The sequence below is a fragment of the Meles meles genome, chromosome 21 (genome assembly GCF_922984935.1).
Source record: "Meles meles chromosome 21, mMelMel3.1 paternal haplotype, whole genome shotgun sequence".
NCBI classification, from domain to species: domain Eukaryota; kingdom Metazoa; phylum Chordata; class Mammalia; order Carnivora; family Mustelidae; genus Meles; species Meles meles.
The window spans coordinates 1,707,389-1,733,487 of NC_060086.1; the positions used below are offsets into that span (position 1 = coordinate 1,707,389).

General features: G+C 43.1%; 1 protein-coding gene across 5 annotated transcripts in view; it reads left to right on the forward strand.

Moving 5' to 3' along the window:
- RABGEF1 (RAB guanine nucleotide exchange factor 1) overlaps positions 1 to 26,099 on the forward strand; it is a 52,040-nt gene that overhangs the window by 11,956 nt on the left and 13,985 nt on the right. The window contains exons 1-4 of one of the 5 annotated variants that reach the window (XM_045993392.1): positions 1,089 to 2,145; positions 4,387 to 4,575; positions 6,816 to 6,982; positions 17,125 to 17,294. In XM_045993392.1, the coding sequence (XP_045849348.1) occupies positions 2,129 to 2,145; positions 4,387 to 4,575; positions 6,816 to 6,982; positions 17,125 to 17,294 (543 nt within the window). In that variant the 5' untranslated portion in view covers positions 1,089 to 2,128. Of the gene's footprint in view, positions 1 to 1,088; positions 2,146 to 4,386; positions 4,576 to 6,815; positions 6,983 to 17,124; positions 17,295 to 26,099 lie in introns of those variants that run through there. The other 4 variants (XM_045993395.1, XM_045993394.1, XM_045993391.1 and 1 more) reach the window with 4 other exon arrangements.

Genomic DNA, 26,099 nt, shown 5'->3' on the forward strand with positions numbered 1-26,099 from the left:
TGTGATATATTTTTTAAAGATTTATTTATTCATTTATGAGAGAGCCTGAGCCCAGGCTGGGGAGGGGCAGAGGGAGGTGGACCGGGAATCTCAGGCGCTGCCAGAGCCTGAGGCTGGGGCTCGACTCCCGACCCAGAGATCATGACCTGAGCCAAGTGAGAGTCTGATGCTGTGCCCTGAGCCACCCAGGTGCCCCCTCAGTGTGATACTTGCATTCATTTTGGAAGCAATGTAATTAATAATATAAAAGTCGGTGAAATTTGGGGGCGCCTGGGTGGCTCAGTGGTTTAAGCCTCTGCCTTCGGCTCAGGTCATGACCTCAGGGTCCTGGGATCGAGTCCCGCATCGGGCTCTCTGCTCCGCAGGGAGCCTGCTTCCCTCTCACTCTCTCTGCCTGCCTCTCTGCCTACTTGTGATCTCTCTCTGTCAAATAAATAAATAAAATCTAAAAAAAAAAAGTCAGTGAAATTTGGATATGGATTTTAAATATTGTCTGATTAAAACGGTGATAATGTCTTCATAATATAAAGTCAAGGACTAAAAGATAACATAAAAAAAGAACACCTATAGGGGCGCCTCAGTGGCTCAGTGGGTTGAGCCTCTGCCTTCAGCTCAGGTCATGATCTCAGGGTCCTGGGATCGAGCCCCGCATCAGGCTCTCTGCTCAGCGGGGAGACTGCTTCCCTTCCCCCCAACCCCCGCCTGCCTCTTTGCTTACTTGTGATCTCTCTCTGTCAAATAAATAAACAAAATCTTAAAAAAAAAAAAAAAGATCATGACCTGGGCCAAAACCAAGATCAGACACTTAACTGATTGAAGCACCCAGACATACTCCTCTGGCCCTTGTTTTCGGGGGTACCTCGACCCAGATTGAATCCTAGTTCTGGAGCAGAATTCACAGGAATCTAACTGTCTCAGAAATAGAGATAATTCTTACTCTGTCTTCCCTAATGTGAATGGGTCAGTTGAATTATGCATTCTGTATGCCCAGGTTGTTCAGTAAAAGCGTATTTTTACTTCCTCCTAAGAGGAAGTAAAGTAAAGTAAAGTAAAAATACGATTTTACTGAACAGATGTGCCCCTCTCACCTTCCTCCTGGGTGCAGTAACTTGCCTCTGGAGTATGGCTTTACTAATGAGGGGTAGATCTTGTGGGGCAGGAAAGACAGAATCGAGTCTCGGGCATTTGATCCCCTTGTGTTTTTCCCTAACTGAAGAGGATATGCTGCTTATATAGCTCTGATATCTAATCCGGGTGTGTTGAATATACGTGCTTTGCCCCCCTGAAACAGAGCTATCATCACACTGTGGTAGCCTTTCAAATCATGGCATGTACTTTGGAGATTCACTTGCCCTCTCTGTTTTCCATGTTTAGAAATAATCTGAGTGATATGCTTAACTGTCTGATACACATTGGTTCAATCATAAGTATTATTTGAATTTTTAAGTGGAATTTTTAATAACTCCCTAACTTGAAATTACAGATTAACAGAAAATTGCAAAGATAATCAGAGAGATGCTGTAGTACGCTACCAGGTTGTCCCAGTGGCTGCATTTTACGTAACCATAGTACAACATCAGAACCGAGAAATTGATTTCTGTGCTGTGTGCATGTTTAGCACTTCTGTGGCATTTTTTGTCGCATATGTAGATTCCTGTAACTACCACCATAGTCAAGATACAGAACTATTCTGTTACCACTAAGATCTCCCTCATGCCCCCCCCCTTTATAATCATAGTGCGGCTTGAAGCTCCAAGCATACAAACACAAGTACACTTCCAAGACCTCCATTCCCCTAGAAGCTGACCAAGAGCCAGTCACATAATAAGCAGGCCCTTCTGAGAATGTGCATAATTTTTTTTTAGCAATTTATCCTGCTTGGTTAACTCTTTCCTTTCCCTTCCTTGTTAGACATGTATAGGATGGAGAGAAGCAATGCCGAGCCAGTGTGGAGGTGAGGGTCGGAGGTTGGAGAGGTGCTCCTTGAGATAGAGTGGCCGGGGGAGGCCTTTCTGGAAGCATGACATGGAAGCCGCAGCCTTCATGCTCGGAAAAGTTCCCCCTGTGAACAGCAGGGCGCACAGCAATCTAGACACTGGAACACAAGGCAAAGGCCCCCAGAAGACAAATGGAAAGGAGGCTTGTGTTAGTTTTCTGTCGTTGCCATAATACACTGCCATAAATTTAGCGGCCTGGAAGCACACCCATTTATTATCCCTAAGTTCTGTAAGTGCGGACTCTTGGCTCGCTCCGGTTGGGCACTCTGTTAAGGATCTCCCAGGTCAGAATTAAGGAGTCAGCCAGCCTGGGCTCTGCTTCCAGACACACTCATGTTGGCAGAATTGAGTTCCATGCGATTATAGCACTGAGGTCTTCATTTCTTTGCTGGCTGTCAGCCAGGGGTTATTCACAGCTTCTAGAAGCCACCCACATTCCTCGGCTTAGAGTCTGTCCACCGTGGAAGCTGATAGTTCTTTGAGTCTGACTTCCCACTCTGCCTTCCTTTCTGATTGGACAAGTACACCTTGTTTCCTTGCACTTTGCTTTATTGAGTTTGACAAATACTGCATTTTTTTTTTAAATTGAAGGTGTAAGGCAGTCCTGCATGGAACAAATCTGTTGGCACCATTTTTCCAACAGCATTTGCTCACTTTGTGTTTCTGTGTCATAAGATCTGGTAGTACTTGGAATATTTCAAATGATTTCATTATTATTTGTTACGGTATTTGTGGTCCGTGATTAGAACTCACTGAAAGCTCAGATGGTGGTTAGTAGGTTTTAGCGATAAAGGTTGTTTTTTTTTTAAAGCAATAAAGTATTTTTAATTGAAGATGTACTTTTTTTTAGACATAATACTATTAAACACCTGATAGACTACGGTATCGTGTAAACCTAACATTTACATACATTGAGAACCAAAACATTTATTTGACTCACTTTATTGTGACATTTGCTTTATTGTAGTCTGGGATCCAACTGACAATATCTCCAACATATGCCTGTAATTAATTAATTTATTTATTTATTTATTTTTAAGATGTTATTCATTTTTGAGAGAGAGACAGAGGGAGCACACACAGGGGCAGAGGGAGAGGGAGAAGCAGAATCATTCAGCTGGGAGCTCGACCTGGAGCTCGATTCCAGGACCTGGAGATCATGACCCAGGCCAAAGGCAGATGCTTAACCATCTTAGCCACCCACGTCCCTCTATACCTATATTTTAAGAACAACTTTATTAGGTACATCATTTCCATATCGCAGAACTCAGCTGTTTAAAGGCCAAACAGTTCAGTGGCAACCATCATGACAGCTTTAAAATACTTTCATTATCTTCATTATCTCAAAAGAAACCTCATACTCTTTAGCTACTCCCTTTATTCCCATCCCCCCACACCACCCCTAGTCCTAAGCAACTGCTCAGCTGCTTTCTGTCTTTATAGATTTACCTGTTCTGGATGTTCATATGAAGGGAGTCATATAAGATGTGTTTTTTTATCATTGACTTCTTTAATTTAGCATAATGTTTTCAAGGTTGATCTTGTGGCATATATCGATACTTAATTCCTTTTTATGACCAAGTAAAATCCATTGTAGGATATACTACAATTGTTTATCCATTTATCAGTTGGTGGACTTTTTGGGGGGGGGGGTATTTCCACCTTTTGGCTATTGTGGATGTTGTTATAAACGTTTGTTACTGGGGTTCCTGGGTGGCTCAGTCCGTTAAGCGTCTGCCTTTAGCTCAGGTCATAATGTTAGTTAGGGTCCTGGGATCGAGCCCCACGTTGGTCTGTTTGGCAGGGAGTCTGCTTCTCCCTCTCCCTCTGCCCCACCCCTTCTGCCATGCTTACGTTTGATACAGTCACATTTGCGTATTTTTCCTTTTGTTGCTTACCTTACTTTTGGTGTCATATCCAAGAAATTTTTGCCAAATCTGATGTCATGGAGTTTTTTCCTTATGTTTTCTTCTAGGAGTTTTATAGGTTCGTGTACATTTAGGTCTTTAATCTAATATTAGTCCTTTCTTAAAGTGTTCTTTATATTATTGAGAAGGGAGTAAGAAGTGTTTTCTTTAGTATGACAGTGTCAGGACCAGCCTTCCTCCCCTCCCTTCTTCCTTTCCTTCCTTCCAGATTTTAAGTAATCCCTAACCTAGTGTGGGGCTCAAACCCACAACCCCGAGATCAAGATCTCATGCTTCACCAGGCGAGCCACCCAGGTACCCCAGGAACTTGTTCTATTTAAATTCCTTTTCCCCTCCCTCTAAGCCTGCCTCCCTCCCTCATAGCTTGAAGATTATGGACTCACATTTTTGTTAGTTGCTGTGCTGATAGAGGAATGATAGTGACTTCATTTGCAACATCACGTTCTTATTTGTTTGATTAGCAGGAAGAAGATGAGCCTTAAGTCTGAACGCCGAGGGATTCATGTGGATCAGTCCGAGCTCCTGTGCAAGAAAGGATGTGGTTACTATGGCAACCCTGCTTGGCAGGGTTTCTGCTCCAAGTGCTGGAGGGAGGAGTACCACAAAGCAAGGCAGAAGCAGATTCAGGAGGACTGGGAGCTGGCAGAGCGGTAAAAGGACTAAAGAGGGAGTTTAACTGGGAAACGGTTGGATGTGCAGTTCCGCCACTGACAGAATCCGCTTTTCGCTCCTCTTGCCAGCTGCCAGCACGGCGGCTTAATACTAAGAGAAATGAATTTTTTTACCCTTTTCTTCTCAGTCAGTATTTAATGAACAGCTTTCAGCGACTTACTTATTTTCATCTTTGTCTTGTAATTATTTTGTGTTTAGAGTGCGTTAGTCTGAGTTCTCTCATTAGATAATAGGCTTCTTGGACTGGAGGAATGCAAAACACATACTTGATAGGGCACGTCAACTGTGGTTATATCTGGGATGTCCCTAGCACAGTTCCCGGCACGCGGCTCTCACCAAACATCCTTTTCCTCATTCTTGTCATATCTCCAGCGTGGCATCTGACACGGTGATGAACACCCTGGTAGAAACTTGTTGATTTGTATACATGGCCCTTGCAGTTTGGAAATTTAACCTTTTCTTTAAAATGGGGTTTGTTAGTGAAAAGTAGTTTATTTTACCCAGACAGAGGACTGTGGTAAAAGATGGAATGGCTGGTGAGCACGGGGATGGATAAAACACCACGCATGATGCTAGTCTTTTTTTGCCAGAATATCCTAGAAACAGTAAAACTTCTCCATAAAAGAAAGTCAGGCTGAGCTCGGACAACTTTTGTTAGTTTTTATCAGCCGTGTTTGTTGGGGACCACTTCGCTAGCGTTTGCGGTGAACTCAGGATGGCAGTGCGTGCCCACTGCTGGCAGCCACTGTGCGGTCGGAGACAGAACATGTAGACAAAGAAGGTTGCCTGTTTCCCCTGGTTTCAGTAGAGGTCAGTGGGCATGAAATCCCTTAGCTTTCTCCCCTCTCCACAGCAAAATGCACTACCGTCTTTATGTTAATTCGGTTGTGTCAGAGAGAGAGGCGGGTCCCTGTTCCACGCTCAGACTAACACTTCTGCCTGTGACTTCCTTGCTGTTTCTTCCTCCTTCCGTCTGTGACCTTGCTTGAGATTTCCTGCAGCGCTGTGTCTCAGACTGGAGCAAGCCTGAGAATCACCTGGAAAGCTTATAAAAAGTGGCATCCCTGGACCTCTGCTCAGAGTCTCTGACTTGAGGAGGGTGGGAGTGAGCTCTGAGAGTTTGCATTTCTAACAAGTTCCCGGGTGACTGCTGGGACAGCCGCCTGCACTGGCTATCATTGAGCAATAGGTGGAGCTTACTCAGCTCAGGGAAGTCCTTAGAATTTCACCCTTTCTTAGTTTCCTGGTCTTTATTTTCTCTCACTTAAATCTTTGTATAATACAGTCTTAATCATTGCCCCTCAGGTTATAACATAGCTCCCTGTAGTATTTTTCTGAAGCACAGAGCTCATAATGGTAATTTACTGGATTTATGGCCATTCTTGGTTCACCACGGCACAGTAAAATGTAGGGTTCTGATGGACTGGCATTCAGGCTTCCTTACCGTCTGGTCATACCATCAGTGACTTCGTTAACTTAGGCCGCAGAAGAAACCAAGGCCTTCACGTTTGTCGTTCCCTCTCCCTGGAATATCCTTTCACTCAGTGGAACCTTGTTTATCTCTTCAGATTAGCCTGGCATATTCCATCACGGGGGGACGGGAGGGAAGAAATGAAACAAGGTGGGACCGGGGAGGGAGAGAGACCATAAGAGACTCGATCTCAGGAAACAAACTGAGCGTTGCTGGAGGTGGGGGGTGGGAGGATGGGGTGGCTGGGAGATGGACCTGGGGGAGGGTATGTGCTGTGGTGAGTGCCGTGGATGTGAGCCTGACGATCCACACACCTGTACCCCTGGAGCGAATGCTACATCATATGTTAATAAAATTTTAAAAGAAAGATAAGCCTAAATTGTGAAACCTCGGACTTCTCTAGCAGATTAAGTTGTTCTTCCCTGTGTTCTGGTAGCAGTGGGGTTTCCCTCTCTACGGCAGGAGCTGTCACGTTTTATGGTCATGACTTACTTTCTCCTTTTCAGCCTTGAGCTTGTTAGTGGGAGGTAGAGTTTAGTTCTTTTATGCAACCTTAGTTACAATCGCTAAATGAATGTCCACGGAGAAGGTCCCTTTTGAATCATGTACGGGACAGTTTCTATCAGACACCTCAGACCTGCTTGGTGTGTTTAGCCTCCAGTTTTAAAACTTCTACACCCTCCTGCAGTTCAGATACAAGGAAAATGGAGGCGTCCAGCTCATTCTCAATCCTCTCTTGAATTGCAGACTTCAGCGGGAGGAGGAAGAGGCCTTTGCCAGCAGCCAGAGCAGCCAAGGGGCCCAATCCCTCACATTTTCCAAGTTCGAAGAAAAGAAAACCAATGAGAAGACCCGCAAAGTGACCACAGTAAAGAAATTCTTCAGTGCTTCATCCAGGGTTGGATCAAAAAAGGGTAATTTTCTGATTCTTTTTTTCCTCTGTGCTCAAGTGAGATGCAGAGTAGACCCACAGTGCATATGGGCTCTACTTTTCAGTTTCTGTAAGCATCCAGGACGTACCAACCCAGATTTGAAACCGAAATGGGGTTTAAGGATCAGATAATACATAAAACCAAAAGTCATCTTTAGTTGGAGGACATTGTGTGTTGGAGAAGCTTGTTTTTACTCTATAGGACTACAAAAATGTAATTTTGTTTATAAAATGCATTACCATCCAAATGTATATCTTTTTGGATGTTTTTTTGTGCCTTTAATTTTTGGATTCTGGTCTGTTCTCCTTGTATAATATCCTTAGTAAACGTCCCTTATCAGAAATGACTGTCTCTGGGCTTAAAGTACATAGACAAGAGGTTTTCTGAGCGCTTGAGGGACAGCTTGCCTCATGAAGACCTACATAGAGAACACACAGGAAGAGGCTCGCTTTGGGCTTCTGGAGGGCAGAAGTAAGCCATGTAGGTATTTTCTAGTGCATGGATTTGTCTGTGCATTATCTCTTTCATCTGCTCCTTAAAATGCTCAATACCCGTAAAAGGACTGTCCCTAACGTTACTCGTGTTCTGTCAGTTGGCGGATGGCAGCTGGCACGGCCTAGCTGCAAGCGAGAAGGCCAGTCTGTTGGGAGGGCTTAGCCTTTGAACCTCCGCGTTGGTTATCAGAGTTGGCAGTAGATTTGAAATGCTAGTGGAGACTGACTGTCGCAAGAGATGGTCTCCCCAACGAACCCCACCACCTGAGGGAACTCTCAGGAGGTTCTTTGTTTTGTTTCTGTATTTGAGTAACAATCTCACACCTTAAGATCCTTGCTGGCCTTTCAGATTTAATGTGTTTCGTTTTGTTAGAAGGAAAGGTTGCTTATTACCCAAAACACGGCCCTTCTCCTTAATAAAAGCAAACCTTTTGTTGTTGTTGTTAAGATGTTATTTATTAATTTGTCACAGAGAGAGAGGCAAATGCCTGAGCAGGGGGAGCGGCAGGCAGAGGGGGAAGCAGGCTCCCTGCTGAGCAAGGAGCCTGGTGTGGGACTCGATCCCAGGACCCTGGGACCATGACCTGAGCTGAAAGCAGACGCTTAACCAACAGAGCCACCCAGGAGCCCCAATAAAAGCAAACCTTGGAATAATCTTTTTGTTCACATAATTAATTTGGAGTTGTTTCTTGGTTGGCTGTCATTCATGGTGGTTTTCTCTACTGTAATTAGAAAGGGAATAATTAGTACCTGTTAGAGATTAAATTAAGCATAAATTCGGCTTATCATTATTTATTAGGAGGTAGGCGGGGGGTGCATAAGCTTTGGAGTCCCCTTGTTTTGAGTCTGAGTTCTGTGGTTTACTAGCCCTTGTGACCTTGAGCAAGCTAATCTCTTTAAGCTCTGTTCGGAGGAGACAGTCGTACCCACTAGAGGTACATCTTAAGAATTAAATGAGGCGAGGCAGTTAAAAGAGTTGAGCAACAATACCTGACAGAGACGCCTCCGATAAATGTTAGCGAGAAAAATACAGGTGGTTTCTCTGGTAGAATAAGCTGTGGTAGTAGGGAGCACAGCGGTGTGAAAGCCGCTCCCTCCTGGTAAGCTTAAATTCTGTTTCTTGCTTTGGGAAAGTCTCATTAACCTTATGAAATTATGATATACAGTGAAATGGTCAAATATGGTGGAATATGAAACAGTAAAGAAGCTATAAAACCAGTGGCTGTAACGGCTTCTTTTAGGTAACTGACTCAAGGTCATAGAGTAAGTTGGTGTATTAGAACTCGGGTCTCCTAACTCCTGGTTCCGTTTTTTCCCACTATATCCCTTGATCTCTAGTAAGTGTGTGTGTGTGTGTGTGTGTGTGTGTGTGTGTCTATATCTGTGGAAAGATAGTCGGTGAGGTCTCTGTTCTTAAGTGCATAATAGTCATGTATATTCGGTGACTGTCCTTGGTACTAAAACTGGTGTCCTGAGAGTGTCTGTGCAACTGCATTATTTATGAAAGATCCGTACTTTAAAAGTTCTAAGTTGTTTTTGTTTTTAAAAATTGTATTGGTGTACTTCTTAGCTTCTTTTCTTTTCAAATGGTAGGTTATTACCTTGGATTTTTAATCTTTAGTTGGCTTTGGTCTTTATGAAAGCATAGGAAGATAAAGACCTCAAAAGTATTGAAAAAACCTGATGTGTGTGTATTAGACAAGAAGACCCTATTTGATGTTTATAGCCTGCTTATGCAACTTTGCATTTCAGACTGATTATTTGGTCTTTGCCTGTGGATAAAGTTAGCCTATACTAAATGTGGTTTTCATTTATTGAGTCTCAGCTAAAATAGGCCTTTTGTGTTCTGTCTTCTCTGCTTTATTAATACATGATGTTCTCGCTCTTGATGTTTTTCTTGCTTCTGTCGGTGGCATGAAAGAAAGCTCTTACACCAAGGCAGGTCGGTGTTAAGCAGAACATAAATTTAGCCTTCTAAGGAGTTTGAAGAATATTTAATACCCTGTTAAGACTTGGATGCCCTTCAGAGAAGGTTAATGAAATAGCTTGACTGTGAGTAAACTCAGAGAGTCTACTCACAGATTTTACATTTCCAGAGTAAGGGTGGGTGAGCTAACGTAGCTCCCAGAACAAGTCGGGGTTGGCCAAGTTGGAGTACTCACGCGTCCACCTTGAAAGCCCTTCTCCTTTACAGCTCAAGCGGACTGTTGCCGGCCGGAGCAGGCTCTTCTGCACATCTGAAGGCAGTGCTTGGAGGAGGGACAGCTTTTCCTTTCTTAGGGTTAAAATACCGGTTTTTTCACCCAGACCTTAGATTCTAAATACTAGTTCTTACCAAAGTGAACTCAAGGGTTCCTTGGAGAAAAGACTGATTCAGGGGCTGGAGCAGGGCAAGAAGGGCGTCCCGAAATCCAGGGACATGTCAAAGACCCGGAAGTCAGTTTCTGTGCATTTGTACCGGCCAAATTTGCGTCTTGAGTAAGGGCAGTAAGTGGAGTGTAACTGATGGAGTAGAACAGTGCCGTAGTCCTTTCACCTAATAAAATACAGAAATGAGTAAATAAAGGAGAAGAGAAGGCTTTTTTTTTTTTTTTTGTAAGATTTGTTTGTTTATTTGAGAGAGCGTGCTCCAGAGTGCGGGTGGGGAAGGGGAAGGGACAGCGGGAAAGGGAAAGAGAATCTCAGGCAGACTCCCCTCTGAGCGCGGCTGTGGATGTGGACGGATGAGACGCGGGGCTCCGTCTCATGACCTGAGCTCGTGATCTGAGTGAAATCAGGACCCGTAACTGACTGAGCCACCCAGGAGCCCAGAGAAGCCTTTTTCCCTCTGCCATAGAATGTTGACTAATAAATAAGGAGTAAGGGGTGTGAAATCAGCATTTTGCAGTCGTCATAGGAAGAATTGGCTCAGATTCCATCAGTGGATGCTAAATCTGGGGTGAGAGGAGAGAGTTTCCTGAGGAACAAATTGTGAACATGATCTCAAATTAACCCCACAGCTAATTAATTGATTACACATAGAGAAATGGTGACCATGTAATTGTGGGAAATGGGCATTATGTGCCTCTAGATATGATACTCTGAGAAGAACATACCATGAATTATGACCTATTCAAGCTAAAAACTTATAACCCAGATCCAGTCATGAGGAAGCAGCAGAGAAGCCCAAAATGAGGGGTATTCAATAAAAATGACTTGCCAATAGTCTTTAAAATTGTCAGTATGTTGAAAACACAGAAGGCTGAGAGTTCTCGGAGGTTAAAGTAGACTAAGTACGCTTGACCACCAAGTGAAGACATGACCCTCAGTTGAATCCTGTGTGAGAGAAAAACACGCTTTTCCGGGAACGATAGCACGGTAATGCAAAAGCATGTTCTTGTTTCAGGAAGCATGCATAGAACGGACTAAAAAGCATGGTACATACAATTTACCTGAAACAATTCAGAAAAAAATAATAGTGATAGAGCGAAGTGTTACAATTTTGTGAATCTGAGTAAGGGGTATAAAGAAATTATTTTTTCAAAGATTTATTTATTTATTTAAAAGATTTCATGTATTTATTTGACAGAAAGAGAGAGAGAGAGAGAGCGCCTCCACAGCAGGGGGAGTGGGAGAGGGAGAAGCAGGCTTCCCGCCAAGCAGGGAACATGACGTGGGGCTCGATCCCAGGACTCTGGGATCATGACCTGAACCGAAGGCAGACGCTTAACCGACTGAGCCACCCAGACGTCCCTAAATTTTTATTTAAATTCCAGTTAGTTAACATACAACGTAGTAGTATTAGTTTCAGATACAGTGACTCAGCACTTCTGTACACAGCCTGTGCTCATCGTGACACACGCACTCCTCCATCCCCGCCACACACTGAACCCATCCCTCTCCAGCTCCCCTCGGCTGACCGTCAGTTTGTTCTCTGTAAAGTCTGCTTCTTGTGTTGCCCCTCTCCCTCTCTCTCCCCCCCTCTCTTGTTTCTCCCTTTGCTTTTTTGTTTCTTAAATTCCACGTATGAGTAGAATCATACGGTATTTGTCTTTCTCTGACTTATTTTACTTAGCATAGTACTCTCTAGCTCCCTCAGTGTTGTGCAAATGTCAAGATTTCATTCTCTTTATGGCTAATATTTCATTGCATATATAGGCAGCATCTTCCTTACCCATTCGTCAGTCAGTGGACACAACTGTTTCCAGAATTCGGCTGTTGTAGATAAGCTGCTATAAATATCAGGGTGCACAAATCCCTTTGAATTAGTATTTTTGTGTTCTTTGGGTAAGTAACTTCCAAAAACTTCCATAACTTCCAAAAACTATCTTCCAAAAAAAGTGTGATGGCTGGATTATAGGCTATAGTTCTATTTTTAACTTTTTAAAAACATTTATTTATCTATTTGATAGAGAAAGCATAAGTAGGTGGAGTGGCAGGCAGAGGCAGAGGCAGAAGTAGGCACCTCGCGCGCAAGGAGCCCGATGCAGTGCTCCTTGTTAAGTCACGCAGACGCTCAACTGACTGAGCCCCCCAGGCACCCCAGGAAGACTTCTTATTTTATTTATTTATTTATTTTTTAAGATTTTATTTATTTATTGGACAGACAGATCACAAGTAGGCAGAGAGGCAGGCAGAGAGAGAGGAGGAAGCAGGCTCCCCGCTGAGCAGAGAGCCCGATGTGGGACTCGATCCCAGGACCCTGAGATCATGACCTGAGCCGAAGGCAGAGGCTTAACCCACTGAGCCACCCAGGCGCCCCCCAGGAAGACTTTTTAAAGTGTAGATGGGGTAATGAAAAGCTTGATACTCATGGCAGACTCGTGATTCTTGAATATAATATTATATATAATATTATAAATATATACTAATATTTTAATATTAAACATAAATATTTATATTATGTGACATGTGGTATGTACATATAGTATATATATGTACATTATACAATGAACATTCTACATTAAAAATTTTCTGCATTAAAACCTTAAGATTAGGGACGCCTGGGTGGCTCAGTTGGTTAAGCCACTGCCTTTGGCTCAGGTCATGATCCTAGAGTCCTGGGATCGAGTCCCGCATCGGGCTCCTTGCTCAGTGGGGAGCCTGCTTCTCTTTCTGCCTCTGCCTGTCACCCAGCCTGCTTTTGTGTACTCTCTCTCTCTCTGACAAATAAACAAATAAAATCTTTAAAATAAATAAATAAAACCTTAAGATTAGAAGTTGAAACGCAAACCATCTGGAACCTCGCTGAAATGTTATATAGGAAAAGTTATTCCTTTCTGTCTTCCCTTCTGAATACCCATTGGGCCTCATCACCTTCCTCTGTACCTGAACTCTGGCTCTCGGTTTCCACTCCATAATCCAAACTTCAAACTTCTGTTCTGTTACTGGGGAGTGAGTTTTTAGGAAGGTCAGAGAGAAACAACCAAATGTTAATTTTCATAATTTGTACTAATTAATACTAGTGAGCAGAATTAATCTTGATTTATTTTTTCTTTTATATTTTAAGATTTTAATTTTTTTAAAGATTCTAACTTACTTGAGAGTGAGAGCGCATGCCCGGGGGGAGCAGAAGGGGAAGTAGGGCCAAGCAGGAGTGCGACTAGCAGATTGTGCCGAGCACAGAGCCCGATGCGGGGCTTGATCCCAGGACCCTGGATCATGACCTGAGTGGAAACAGGAGTCCCATGCTCAACCAGCTGAACCACCCAGGTGCCCCTAAGATTTTAGTTTTTTTAAGAGCAGCTTTAGATTCACAGTAAAATTGAGAGGAGGGTCCAGAGATCTCCCATGTAGCCCTCACCCCCACACACGCACAGCCTCTCCCATTACCAGCATTCTGCCCCACAATGGGAAGTTTTATGCTGCAACTCAGGAGCCTGCATCGACACGTCGCCATCATCCACAGTCTGCAGTTTCCGTTAGGGTTCATTCACTCGTGCTGGTGTGTATTTTGTGGGTTTGGACAATGTATAATGACATGCATCTGCCAGGATGGTATCAGACAGAACATCCTCACTTATGTTTTATTTTCATTTACATTTTGAAGGACTTTCTAAACATCAAAATTATCTGTCTTTGAAGAGAAGTGTTTGTTGGAGGGGAGAGTATACACGCAAAGCAGTAAGGGGGTGGCTAATGTTCCTACCCTTGGCTGACCGACAGACCTCCCAAGTCTCCGGGGTTGCTGTTCCTTTGAAGAATTAACCCCTTTTTTGTTGGCACATGCCCCTGTTTATCCTTGGTAAGGTTCCATGTCTGGAAATGTACTTTGTCCAGTATTGATAAAACCACGTAAACTCTTTTTGTTTATTTGGATGGTGTATCCTTTTTCTTTCTTTAATTTTTAATACATCCGTGTATTTATATTTAAACTGGATTTCTTTTTTTTAAAGTGGATTTCTTAAAGACAAATTATATAGGGACTGTGGCCTATTCAGGCTACTTACATTAGTAAAATTTTTGATAACATGGTGTGGAATCTTACCATCTTGCTCTCTGTCTTCTGTTTGTCCCATCTGGACTTAGTTATCTCCTCTTTTCCTACCCTTTTATTTCTGTTTTTTTGTAGCTTGTTTTTTATGATTACATCTTTATTTTCACTATTGGCTTATTAGCTGTATCTCTTTTCTCTCTCTCTCTTTCTTTCTTTTTTAAGTGGCTGTTTCGAGGTGTAAAAAATGCCTTCTGACTACTCTGCCTTCAGATGGTGTTATCCCAGTTTGCGTACAAGACCCTACCAACAGTGTTCTTGGGCTTCTTCTTCTTCCCTCCCTTTGCGCTGCTGTTGTCATAGATTTCACTTACACATATGATACAAATCCCACTCTCTATTATTACTACTTTAAACAGTTAGTTTTCTTCTAAAAAATTTTTTTAAGGATTTATTTATTTGACAGAGATCACAAGTAGGCAGAGAGACAGGCAGAGAGGAGGAAGCAGGCTCCCCGCTGAGCACGGAGCCACATGTGGGGCTCGATCCCAGGACCCTGAGATCATGACCTGAGCCGAAGGCAGAGGTTTAACCCACTGAGCCACCCAGGTGCCCCTAAAATTTTTTTTAAATAAGAAAATGCTTTTTATATTTGCCATTGCTGATGTTCTTTGTTCCTGGCTGCTGGGACATGAATTATTCCCAGTCATGTCTGCCCTGGGGATTGTTCTGCCTGCTTCCGTATGCAGTCATTGGTAGTTTTCTAATTTGCACACGCAGTACTCAGTCGTAGACTTGAGGGAACCCCCTGTGTGGTTATCTGGAATTTTTTCTGTGCAGCCCCATCCTCTCATTTTGCCATGCGGTTTCTAGGGACTTTGGCCTCCCTTAGCTCTAAACGCTCTTTCCACAGTTCAGTGGTCTGCTAGACTCTGAGTTGTCTTGCATCCCCCTGTGCCATGGGCTAAAAATTCTCCCTGCAGTGAGCTGGGGTGCTTGTAAGACTTACCATATCAGTCAGCTTCTCTCATGAGTTACTCTCCCATCTGCCTCTTGACCAGTGTCTAAAAAAACCACCATTTCATATATTTTTTCTGATGCTCTAGTTGTTAAGGCCGTAGGGTAAACCCAATCCCTGTTACTCCATCGTGACTAAGATTGGAATTAATAGTTTGAGTAAGGGATTAAACTCTTAAGTATTAAAGAGCTTTTTCTAATCATAACCAGGGTGTTTGGTTTTCCTTATTGGTAAAAAATATTTCAGAAAGGATGTTGCCAGTTTTGTTTTAAGTTAAATTGTACCTGATTTATTTATTTGCTTAAAAAGAAAAGTAGTACATTCAAATGTCTCCAGAAAAAAAGGTGTGTGGTCCCTTATCCATCTAGTTTCCAGCCACTACCGCCATCATTCTCCCCGTATGCAGACAACCTTTGTCATTAATTTCTTGTGTATCCTTATGTGCTTTTGTTTCCATTGTAGACACGTGTATCTTTATTACAGGTACTGTGCTCTGCATTCTTAGTCACATGCTGTCCTTTTTTTTCTCGCTTGAGCATTAGTGTAAGAACTTTTTTAGTGTATTAAAAATAGTTTATTTTAAAACTATATAGTGTTCCATTTTATGGATTAAACCACAATTTATTTAGTCCCTTAGTGGTAGATATCTGTGACATTTTTAGTCTTCTGCTGTTAGAAGTGGTGCTAAAATGAGTGGCCTTGTACATATTTCATTTTGTCCATGTGCTGTTACATCAGTAGGTGATTTCTGAGAAATGGAATTGTTGGGTCATAGGATAAATGTATTTTTAATTTTGATGATGATTGCCACATTGCTCTCCATTGCACTTACATCATTTTACGTTCTCACCTCCACAGTATGGGAGTGCCCCCCCATCCTCACCAGCATCAGAGTTTTGTCTCTTTGTTCATTTTTTTAAAATGGCATCTCGTGTAGTTTTAATTTGTTTCCTACATTTAAGGTCCATTTATGTTTCCTTTCTGTGCAGTTATTATTCTCTGCCCATTTTCCTGTTGAACTGTTAGATTTCTTCTCTCTTTCTTTTTTTTAAGATTGATTTATTTATTAGAGAGCAGCACATGTGAGCCGGGGCAGGGGCAGAGGGAGGAGAGAGGGAGAATTCTCAAGCAGGCTCCCTGCTGAGGGTGGAGCCTGACGTGGGGCTCGACCTCAGGACCCCAGATCGTGACCCGAGCTGAAGGCAGCCGCTTCACCCACTGAGCCCCCATGTGCCCCTTAAATAATCCAGTCTTGTCTTAAAGCTTCAGTGAAGCCGCATCATTCAAATGTGTCCCAGGTACTAAAGTTCAGAAAGTGGAATTATACAGAGTCACCGTGAGAAAGCAGGTAATAAGCTGATCTCGGGACCTTCAAAGGGTACTTTGTTTTCATGGGGTATGAGGGCATTTACTTCGTTACAGCTATTGAATTAGCTGAATTAGCGCAGTTCAAAATCAGGAGGCTCAGAATGGGGTCAGAGATCAGGGGATGGTTCACACTGCCCGGGAGCACTGAACTCTATGGCAACCCTCTTATCTTTGTTCTGGAAAGGTCCCATTTTCCTTTCAGTGTACTGACTTGAAGAGATGAAGGAGTTGTGTGGCGGGTGATGAGGCACGTTTGTCTGTCCCGCTTGCCGCCTTTGCTGTTGCTCTGTCGCGCTCACGGTGCTGCGCTGGGTGTGTCCGTTCCCCTTGAGCAGGCTGACTTGAAAACTGGATGGTGGGAAATAACTGTCAGTCTCCACGTAAACAGACGAGCCTGTTCGACTAGTAGAATGGATTTGGAAGAGTTAACCTAAGTAATGTAGCATTTTTGTCCTGCTGATGGCTGTGTTATTTGCTGACCAGCTTTGTAAACTCGGGCAGTCTTTGAGAAAGTTCAAGACAGTAGTGCTCTTTCAGTATTTACAGTTAAGTATGCAAATCAAAGCATGATGTATTTTGGCTGAGAAAATATTAGTAGAACCACTTTTATTTGAATGGAAATTTTATATAGTTTTATCTGCTTGTGCGTCCTAGTCATAAAATAGATTTAGTGCACTTTAAGTGAAGTTGTCCAAATATTGAAACATAAAGTAATTTAAATTCAAGTTTAACTTTGATTAAGCATAATTTAAGTAATTTAAGTTACATACTTAAAGTAATTCCATGCATAGATCTTCTGTGTAATGAAACTCATTATGTTTAATTTTCCCAGCAGAAATTCAGGAAGCAAAAGCTCCCAGTCCTTCCATAAACCGGCAAACCAGCATTGAAACGGATAGAGTGTCTAAAGAGTTCATAGAATTTCTCAAGACCTTCCACAAGACAGGCCAAGAAATCTATAAGCAGACCAAGATGTTTTTGGAAACAATGCATTACAAAAGGGTAGGTTGAGAGTAACACTTAGAAACATAGAGTTCTGGTTTTAGGAAAGGTCTTAGAGACAATCTGGTGTAACTTTGTCACTTTATACCTGGAAGAATCAAGACCCAGAGATGTTAAGTTACTCACCTAAGAAATGTCACCGAGCCAAGTGAAAACCCAGCTCCCAGGCTAGTACTTTTCCACTGCAAGTCAACGTGTTTGGGTCATCTTTGCACGGAAAGTCTGACATTGAAGCCACTTACATTGTGTACTTTAGTAATAAGCCTTCCTAACGGGTCACCTTGTAAGTAATACAGACGGCCAAGAGAAAGAGCAGAGTAGACCTTGAACTCTAAGTAACGGTTGTTAGACCAAGTAGCATTCATGTCAGGGTGTTTTGGTTTTGTTTGTTTTGTATTTTGTTACAAAATACTCTCTTTCTCTGCTCAGGTGGAAGAGGGAAAGCTAGAATTTAGATGTGGAAAGGGACCTTAGCAGATATCCCTTTATTTTATAGATGGGGAAGGTGAGAGCCAGAGAAGGTAAGTGACTTGTCAAGGTTACACAGCTACATATTCTGCCCGTGTCAGAACTAGAACTCGTGCCTTCCACACGTGTGTCCTAACCCGTAGTTTCTAAACTCTAATTTCAGTTGCAGTAATTCATAAGACTACTTGTAAAGGGACTCATTTTTTAAACAATGATCAGTTTGTTTGTAACATTCTTCACCCATTAAACTCAGAATTAGCACTAAAGGCCCCTTCTGTGAAGTGAGGGAGCCTTGAGAAGAAAAAGAGAGTAAAGAAAGCAGTGAGGTGAGAAACGGCTTGCTGTGTTCCAGCGTGGTCAGAATCGCTAGGCTAAGAAGGGGTCATCTTCTGCCAGAATATTTTTTTTTTTTTAACAGTAATGTACTTAAATATCTGTGACTGATAGTACATCTATATAATTCAGTAAGTCTCCCACTGCAATTATTTTTTTTTTTAATTTTATGTATTTATTTGACAGAGAGAGAGATCACAAGTAGGCAGAGAGGCAGGCAGAGAGAGAGGAGGAAGCAGGCTCCCCGCAGAGCAGAGAGCCCGATGCGGGGCTTGATCCCAGAACCCTGAGACCATGACCCGAGCCAAAGGCAGCGGCTTAATCCACTGAGCCACCCAGGCGCCCCTGCCAGAATATTTTTTAAATACCAAATTCAGTTAGTAAAGGAGAAAAGAAGCTTTTTTGTTCTTGGATGTGTAGTTACACTGAGAATAAGTAAGCACCCCCCCCCATTTTTTGCTCAAAGTATTCGTAAGCAGATAGTAACATTTTTTTTTTAAAGATTATTTATTTATTTATTTATTTATTTGACAGACAGAGATCACAAGTAGGCAGAGAGAGAGAAGGGGAAGCTGAGCAGAGAGCCCGATGTGGGACTCGATCCCGGGACTCTGGGATCCTGACCCGAGCCGAAGGCAGAGCCGCCCAGGCGCCCAGATGGTGACATTTAAAGAAAGCACAGATCAGTGAGGTCTTGAGTTACAGGCACTGATAGACTCCATCAGTAGGGACACGGCAGAGCTCATGTGGTTGCAACCTCGAGTTTTTTACCAGAGGTAAGAGCTGAGGCTTTGTGGTTCTTTATCCTTCCGCCCGCAGTGTTTCTGGGACATCGTGCTCTGCCGGCGTGTGCTGCAGCATGTACGGCGCACACTTGGGTGTTGCTGGATGTCGGAGGCTGGTCTGCCCGCGCGATCGGCCCTTCCGAGCCAGTTTACTCCTTCTTTTGCTCAGACCGTAATGTGCTCTTGTTCTGTAACAGTTAGTTGACTTCCGAATCAGTGCGAACGTGGAAGGTAAGGAACTGGTGCAGATGCCATCTGGCCTGTTCTCAGGGTGTTTGCAGCCTGTTCTGCGTGTCTGCACGAGCCCGGGGTGTGCGCTGGCTGAGCGGCCCAGGCTTATGTCAGGCGCACCCTGATAAGGAACAGGCGTTTGTTCGACTGAAATGTCCCTGGAGAAGCCCTTTTGCCTTTGGCTGCAGGTTACATTTCTTTTCAAATACATGAAACGGTTCTTAAACCAGAATGAACCAGTCTTAACTAACTGGCTTCAGACCGCTGAATCAAATGATTATAAATAATAATAATAATAAATAATAATAAATAAGTTTCTTCGGAGATTTGACTGGGTACAGTTTGGGATGGTTGCTGTGAGGTAGTGAAGTGTGTGTCAGTGGAAGGTGCCTGCCCTCTGTACTCAGTTCACCGAAACTCCAAACCTTAACTTTGGCTTAGACTTAAGACGCCAAAAACCTTAACTTAATGTTACTCTCACCAAGTAGACGTTCCGTCGTCTTACTCTAATGACCTACACAATATGAAAACTCATTCTTGTATGTTTGAACCCACTCTGGTGACATTGCCATTTACTGGTAGTTTTTTTTGTTTTTTTTTTTTTTAAGATTTTATGTATTGATTTGAGAGAGTTCCAGAGAGAGCACAAACAGGGGGAGGGGCAGAGGGAGAGAAGCAGACTCTGAGCGGCGAGCCCAACTCAGGGCTCTGTCCCTGGACCTGAGATCATGACCTGAGCCGAAATCAAGAATCAGCTGCTTAACCAAGTGAGCCACCCAGGCACCCCAACTGGTAATTCTTTCTACTGTGTCCCACAGTTGCAGCCTTCCCAACATTTCTGAGGTCCACAGCAGTGAGCCAGTCTTGCCCATTTCTTTTTCTACTACATTCGTGTTTTCTCCAGTCCTGGTGTATGCCAGTGGTGAGCAGCCTTTTCCACATATGGATCAAGTCTAGAAAACCAAATATTTACAGAATTGCATTAAAAGGATTGGGGTTTTTTCCCCCAGCCATTTTATCTTTGTCATAAAATACCTTATCTGTAGCAGGCTTCTTTGTTTTTTTTAATTTCCTCATTCCAAAGGGTATCTCTTTGGGTTGAAATCTCATTCGGGTCCTGCATAATTCATGCCCAGTGCCTAATGCAGCATCTGCCTCACTGTCCCAAAGATGCTGTTGTTTGCGGAGACTCTTCTGAAGCTCGTTTATTTTGCCATTTTTCCTTTTCCATTAAACATATTAGCTATTTAATATTAATATATGTATTTCTTATAGTTCATTTTCGTGTTTAGAATAAGATGTGTTTATTGCAAACCGGATAGGCAGCTACGTCATTAACACAAAGTTCATTTATATTTATGTTATTATCAAACACTTTTCTTAGAACTCATCTTAGCAAGAATTTGAATTTTACTGAGAAAGTGGCTGATGGGGGGTGGCATATACAGAAGGCGCTAAGAAGAATTTGTGAGGTTTAGTTTTTTTGGACTTCTTATCATTATAAAAATAACCAGGATTTAAGAATCGCACTGTAGGGGCACCTGGGTGGCTCAGTGGGTTAAGCCTCTGCCTTTGGTTCAGGTCATGATCTCAGGTTCCTGGGATCGAGCCCCGCATCGGGCTCTCTGCTCCGCAGGGAGCCTGCTTCCTCCTCTCTCTGCCTGCCTCTCTGCCTAGTTGTGATCTCTCTGTCTGTCAAATAAATAGTCTTTAAAAAAAAAAAAAAGAATTTCACTGTAAGAACAAAGCTTTACATAGGCCTAAGAGTGACCACAGATTCCAGGATGTATATGGTCACCAAAGAAATGAAGGGTGTATAGGTTTCTTTTGTCATTTGGACAAAACCTTATGTGCCCAGGATAATTTAACATATTATAGAGACCCAACCAGATGTTAACCTTTTCTGTCATAACTAGAAAATCCTATTTTTTAATTTTTTTTTAAAGATTTTATTTATTTATTTGACAGAGAGAGTGAGATCACAGGGAGGCAGGGAGGCAGACAGAGGAGGAAGCAGGCTGTCCGAGGAGCAGAGAGCCAGATGTGGGGCTCGATCCCAGGACCCTGAGATCATGACCTGAGCCGAAGGCAGAGGCTTTAACCCACTGAGCCACCCAGGCGCCCCTCCTATTTTTTTTTTTTAACTTAATGAGATCCTTGCCAAAAGTGAAGACCTTTTTCCCCACAGGTTTATTTATATGAAAACAATTTCAAAACACACACAAAACAGACTGCAATTAAATAAAAAAGATACTTTTGCTGCTCAAATTGTTTAAATCCTGCCCTTGTTAATTATTAATAAAGCCTTTAGAAACAGTCTCCCCTCTTCTGAAAGCATAGCTTGTTATGTTCCCCTCGACTTCCTGAAAACACATGCCCTTTAATTTACTGGATATTGAATTAAAGCTCTTTAATAAGTGAATTTTGTGGGTTTCTCAGTGCAGCTTTTAAAAAGATTTATTTATTTGAGAGAGAGAGAGAAAGAGAGCAAGGGAAGGGGCAGAAGAGGAGGGAAAGAGAAACCGAAGCACGCTTTGTGCTGAGTCCAGAGCCCGACATGGGGCTCATGACCCTGAGATCATGACCTGAAACCAGAACCAGGAGTCGGAGGCTTAACCAGCCGCACCACCCACGCATCCCTCTCAGTGCACTTTTTAAAGAAGACATCTGTATCAGCAGTCATTCAGATGCGCTTTTTTCCCTTACTACAGAAGTCAGACACGGTGGAAGACCTTTTACTGCTCATTATTCTGTTCCCAACCGTTCTTTCTCTAAAATTCTGATACTATTACATACATAAATTTAAAATTTCTCCCATAGTAATTCTCTTGAAAAACTGTTTTTCTAAACCTGAGAAAGGAGAAAAAGAGTTTAAAATGTGGCTATATCTTCACTTGCCTTCTCTTTCTCAGAATAGAGATAGATGTCCTTCTGTGCCTTAAAATGTCCTCACTATTCTAAACCACATGTATGTGCGAGGAGTTTTCCCTGCTATGTAGTTACTGCTAAGAGAGCAGAAGTATGTGTCCAAGACAGAGAAACTTTAATTAACAAAATGGGCTTTAATCGTGGTCAGAAAACTGGGGAACAGGGATGGGGGAGTAAGCCAGGACACAGTTTCAGGATCAGGAGCACAGAGGATGAGAAGTGAGGTGACAAGCGATGGGAAAGCGTCTGAGCCGGTACCGTCTGTAGATCTTAAGACCTAAAAGTAGGTACAAGGTTGAGTTGCTAACTGTGTTGAAAGTGCTGAATGAATAATATAAGAACATACACAGAATACGGTGACATGTGAGAGAAAATGTGAAACACTGTGGAGTTGAAGCATGACTCGGTGGGTGAGGCTGGCAAGACAGGCCCCGGCATTGGCATCGCCTCTCGGGCCCTCTCCTGTTGTGCTCAGCTACGAGACGAAAGGATGATGGCCAGAGTGGAAGGGAGAACATGGATGGAAATGGAACAGAAGGGAGATGCTTTCTCTGTGGAGATGCTGCTCCTGGAAGAGAAGGTCATGTTAGAAGAGCGACTAAAAGAGCCCGTGGAAGAGCAACAGTGAGGCTTGGCAGATGCGAGAACTTGCTGCGGAGGAGCCGAAGCTGGTGAAGGAGGCAAAATTACGTGGTATTTTGTAATTCTGCAAGGACTTGCTAGAGGTTGTAGGCATTTTGGAGAAAGCAACGCAGTGTGTGTTCCACAAGGAAAAACCAAAGATGGTAACCCTGTAAGACCTACAGAAGAGCCTCGTGTTGCCTGAAGTCCTCGTTCCGAAGGTGCCAGAAAGCACAGCTGACTCACACTGAGCCAGTCATGGTCCACGTTTGACCCTACAGGTGTGAGGCAAGGTTCTGCCTTCTTGGTGGAGGGAAGGAGCTGGGCTCGCGGTGCTCGTTAGCCAGCTGAGGTCAGGCTGATGGCCCGCACCGAGGCCGACCCTGGTGGGCGTGGCGAGGGAAGGGTAACTGCCTCTCCACGAGCCGCTGTAGCTCTTGAAAGGCATCTTTTCTTATCTATGAGTGGTTTTGACCTTTTCTCAAACCTTGTTAGACAACCCGAGTGGCTAAAACACGCAAGTGCATGGATGAACTCTAACTCAGGAGTCTGTTCACTGATTTTTTTAGGATTCCGTGTTTCACAGTGGCACATACTCAGAGCAGAGGCCAGTGGGACACTGCTCGGCCTCCGGAGGTTCACAGAGCAGCTGTACCTGCTCAAACTCTGGTGGCATCAAGGTATCTTAGACGAACACGGTGTCTCTGGGATTCTGTGTGGTTACTTGGCCCTGCCTGGCTGCACTGCGGTTCTGCGTCTCAATGTAGCGTGAGTTACCGGAATACTTCCCCCAAGACCCGTTGCGTTCAGTGAATGAAAGGCAAGAAGTTAAAGATTTTTATTGCTAAAGAAAGTTTAATGATGACCTTTGTAAAGAACATACTTGAGCACATTTGTAATTAGTAACTAACCAGATGCTAGAAATGATCAACTATTGGCTTTTCCCTAGAGATGTGGAAAGAACAGGTGTACCTTAACAATTCCCACCACCTTTATATTGCCAGTAATTGACTTTGACAAAAATCAGTTACTTTTGCCCTGTTTTGTTCCTCTAAATGTAGAAATGTTTAAATCTGTGTTCAGCTAACTACTAATGACCTTGGGGTATATTCCCCGGTAAGATGAACTATGGCAAAATATGAAACCACGTGCTTGGTCTACTTGAGATGTTAATTTTTAAATTTTACTTGAGAGGATTAAAGGCCTAATATGTTTGTTTTCCTTAAAAAAAAATTACTGAAGGCAACAGGAACCAGCAATTCAAAAAATATGAACATCAGAAGCTAACACCTAAATAAATCAAAAAGTTAACTACAGTACAAAAGAAACTTAACCCAGAAAACATATCATGGAATTCCAGATTGTAAAGATGAGAGTTTCAGATGGACAATAAAGAAAACACAATTAAGGAATAGTCAGTTTTCAAAACACATTAGGAAAAAAAAAGATTTCAACCAGACCATTAAGAAAGTATACAGAATACCTCTCAGTATTCAAAGGAATTCACCCACTTGTCAAACTTTTAAACTACAAAGGAAAATTTCTAGGAAGGAATAAATAAGATAACTTTATATGCAGACATAATAGAAAAGATGATCCCAGCAATAGCTTAAAAATACTTAAGGATAAGAGGTTCATTTACATGACTAGATTGATTTTTCTTAGAAACCTGAAAAAACATTTTGGAATTTGGCAGAATCTAACCATTTACCAACACAGACCTGACATCACTTAGCTCCTTTGACAAGAACTGTGAAGGATCTGCGATTTTCCCTACTTGCACGTTTACAAGTTAGGCTGCCACCATTTTGTGGGTGCGGCAGCAGGCACGAGTCTCCGGGTCAGAAGAGAAGGCCGGTTTCTGACTCATAGCAGTAGCCGTATCAAGCCGGTTTCTGACTCACAGCAGTAGCCGTATCAAGAGTGTATCGCATTCGCACCAGTTCCCTGAGTGTCCGTTCCCACGGGCCTGCGAAGACCAGTAGTGCCTGTGCGTGCAGGGAGGAGCGCTAGATAAGAGGGTATTTTATAACGGGCCGTAAGCTCGCTGGACCCTCACCTCGCATGGACACATTATCTTTGTTAGAGTGGACGATAGACAGTCTGCCCTTTTGCTTGAGGGAGGCACTATCTCTGTCCTCCAAGGATGGCCTGTATAGCTATCCTTGAAAAGATGGTGGGTGCGGAACAGAGGCAGTCCACGGCTCGCCTCACAAGATACGTAGAAATAGAAGAGCTCTTTGTAGAATTGTCTCCCAGTGTTCTTACAGTATTATAAAGGGAGGGGCGATGATGGATGGTCACGTTTATTTATTCTTTCTTTCGCCTAATTGAGCACTAGCCCTGTGCCTGGCCCTGTTGTGGGCACTGAGGATATGGTGGTCAGCAGTGCCCTTGCGGAGCTCACATTTCAGTGGAGAAAAGAGACAATAAACAGATTGGTAATACAGTATAGTGCTATAGTGGCAGGTCCTACAAAGAATCTGAAATAAGAGGACAGAGTGGTAGGGGAGCTATTTATAATTATAAAATAAACACCGTAATGAACTGTAAGTCATGCCCTAGAAGGAGAGATCTGCAAAGATTCTGCGTGGAACAGAGTCGCCGCAATTGCGAGGAGCAGGGCAGGAACAGGTAACTCATTGCCACTAGTAAGAAGGCCTTTGAGGCCTTTAGACGGTCACAGTTTTTTCTAGTTAGAAGTGAGTCCTGGTAATAACCAGAAGAGTCAATGTAATTTGCTCTAAGTGTTGAGATTTGGTACTTAGGAAATGCAGCCAAATTGTTTGGTCCATGGATATATTCGTCTGGTGATCTAAGGCTTAGAGAATTTACAGTATAAATTTTATTGATTGACTCATAATAAGGGCTGATGAGAAACAGAAGTTTGAAGTCTTATGGGAAGGAGCGGTACAGAAAGGAAAGCCACGTACGGACAGACTGAGCGTGGTTGGTTCGAGTCCCGTCGTGCCTCCCCAGGGACGAGTGGCAGTGAATCTGCGGGAGTTTACACCCAGGGCGTGGAGGAGACATTTTCTCGTGGGCATTGCTTGGGGCGTCACTCGGCACCCACGCGGCTGGTAGAGTGGAACATGAATACTTACTGCTCTGCCCGTGCCTATTGAGAGAGGCTCGTAGAAGGTAGACGGAACGAGATAAGTCAGAGATTCCCCACGTGCGCCATGGCACTTTGTCATTCTGGCTCACAATTTCCGTAGAATATTGTAATTACTTCTTTGCATTCAGTCTTCCCATTCAGGTTGAGTGTTCTCGGAGCATTTCATTAATTTTTTTATGTTTGGTACAGTGGCTGGCAATTCCGGTCATGTAGCAAATGCTTTCAGAGTGGATACAAATACACTTTTCATGAAATCCAGGAAAAATGATCTCATCAGGAAAATCCAGGTGTACTCATAGCAGTATCAAATCGGCAGCATGA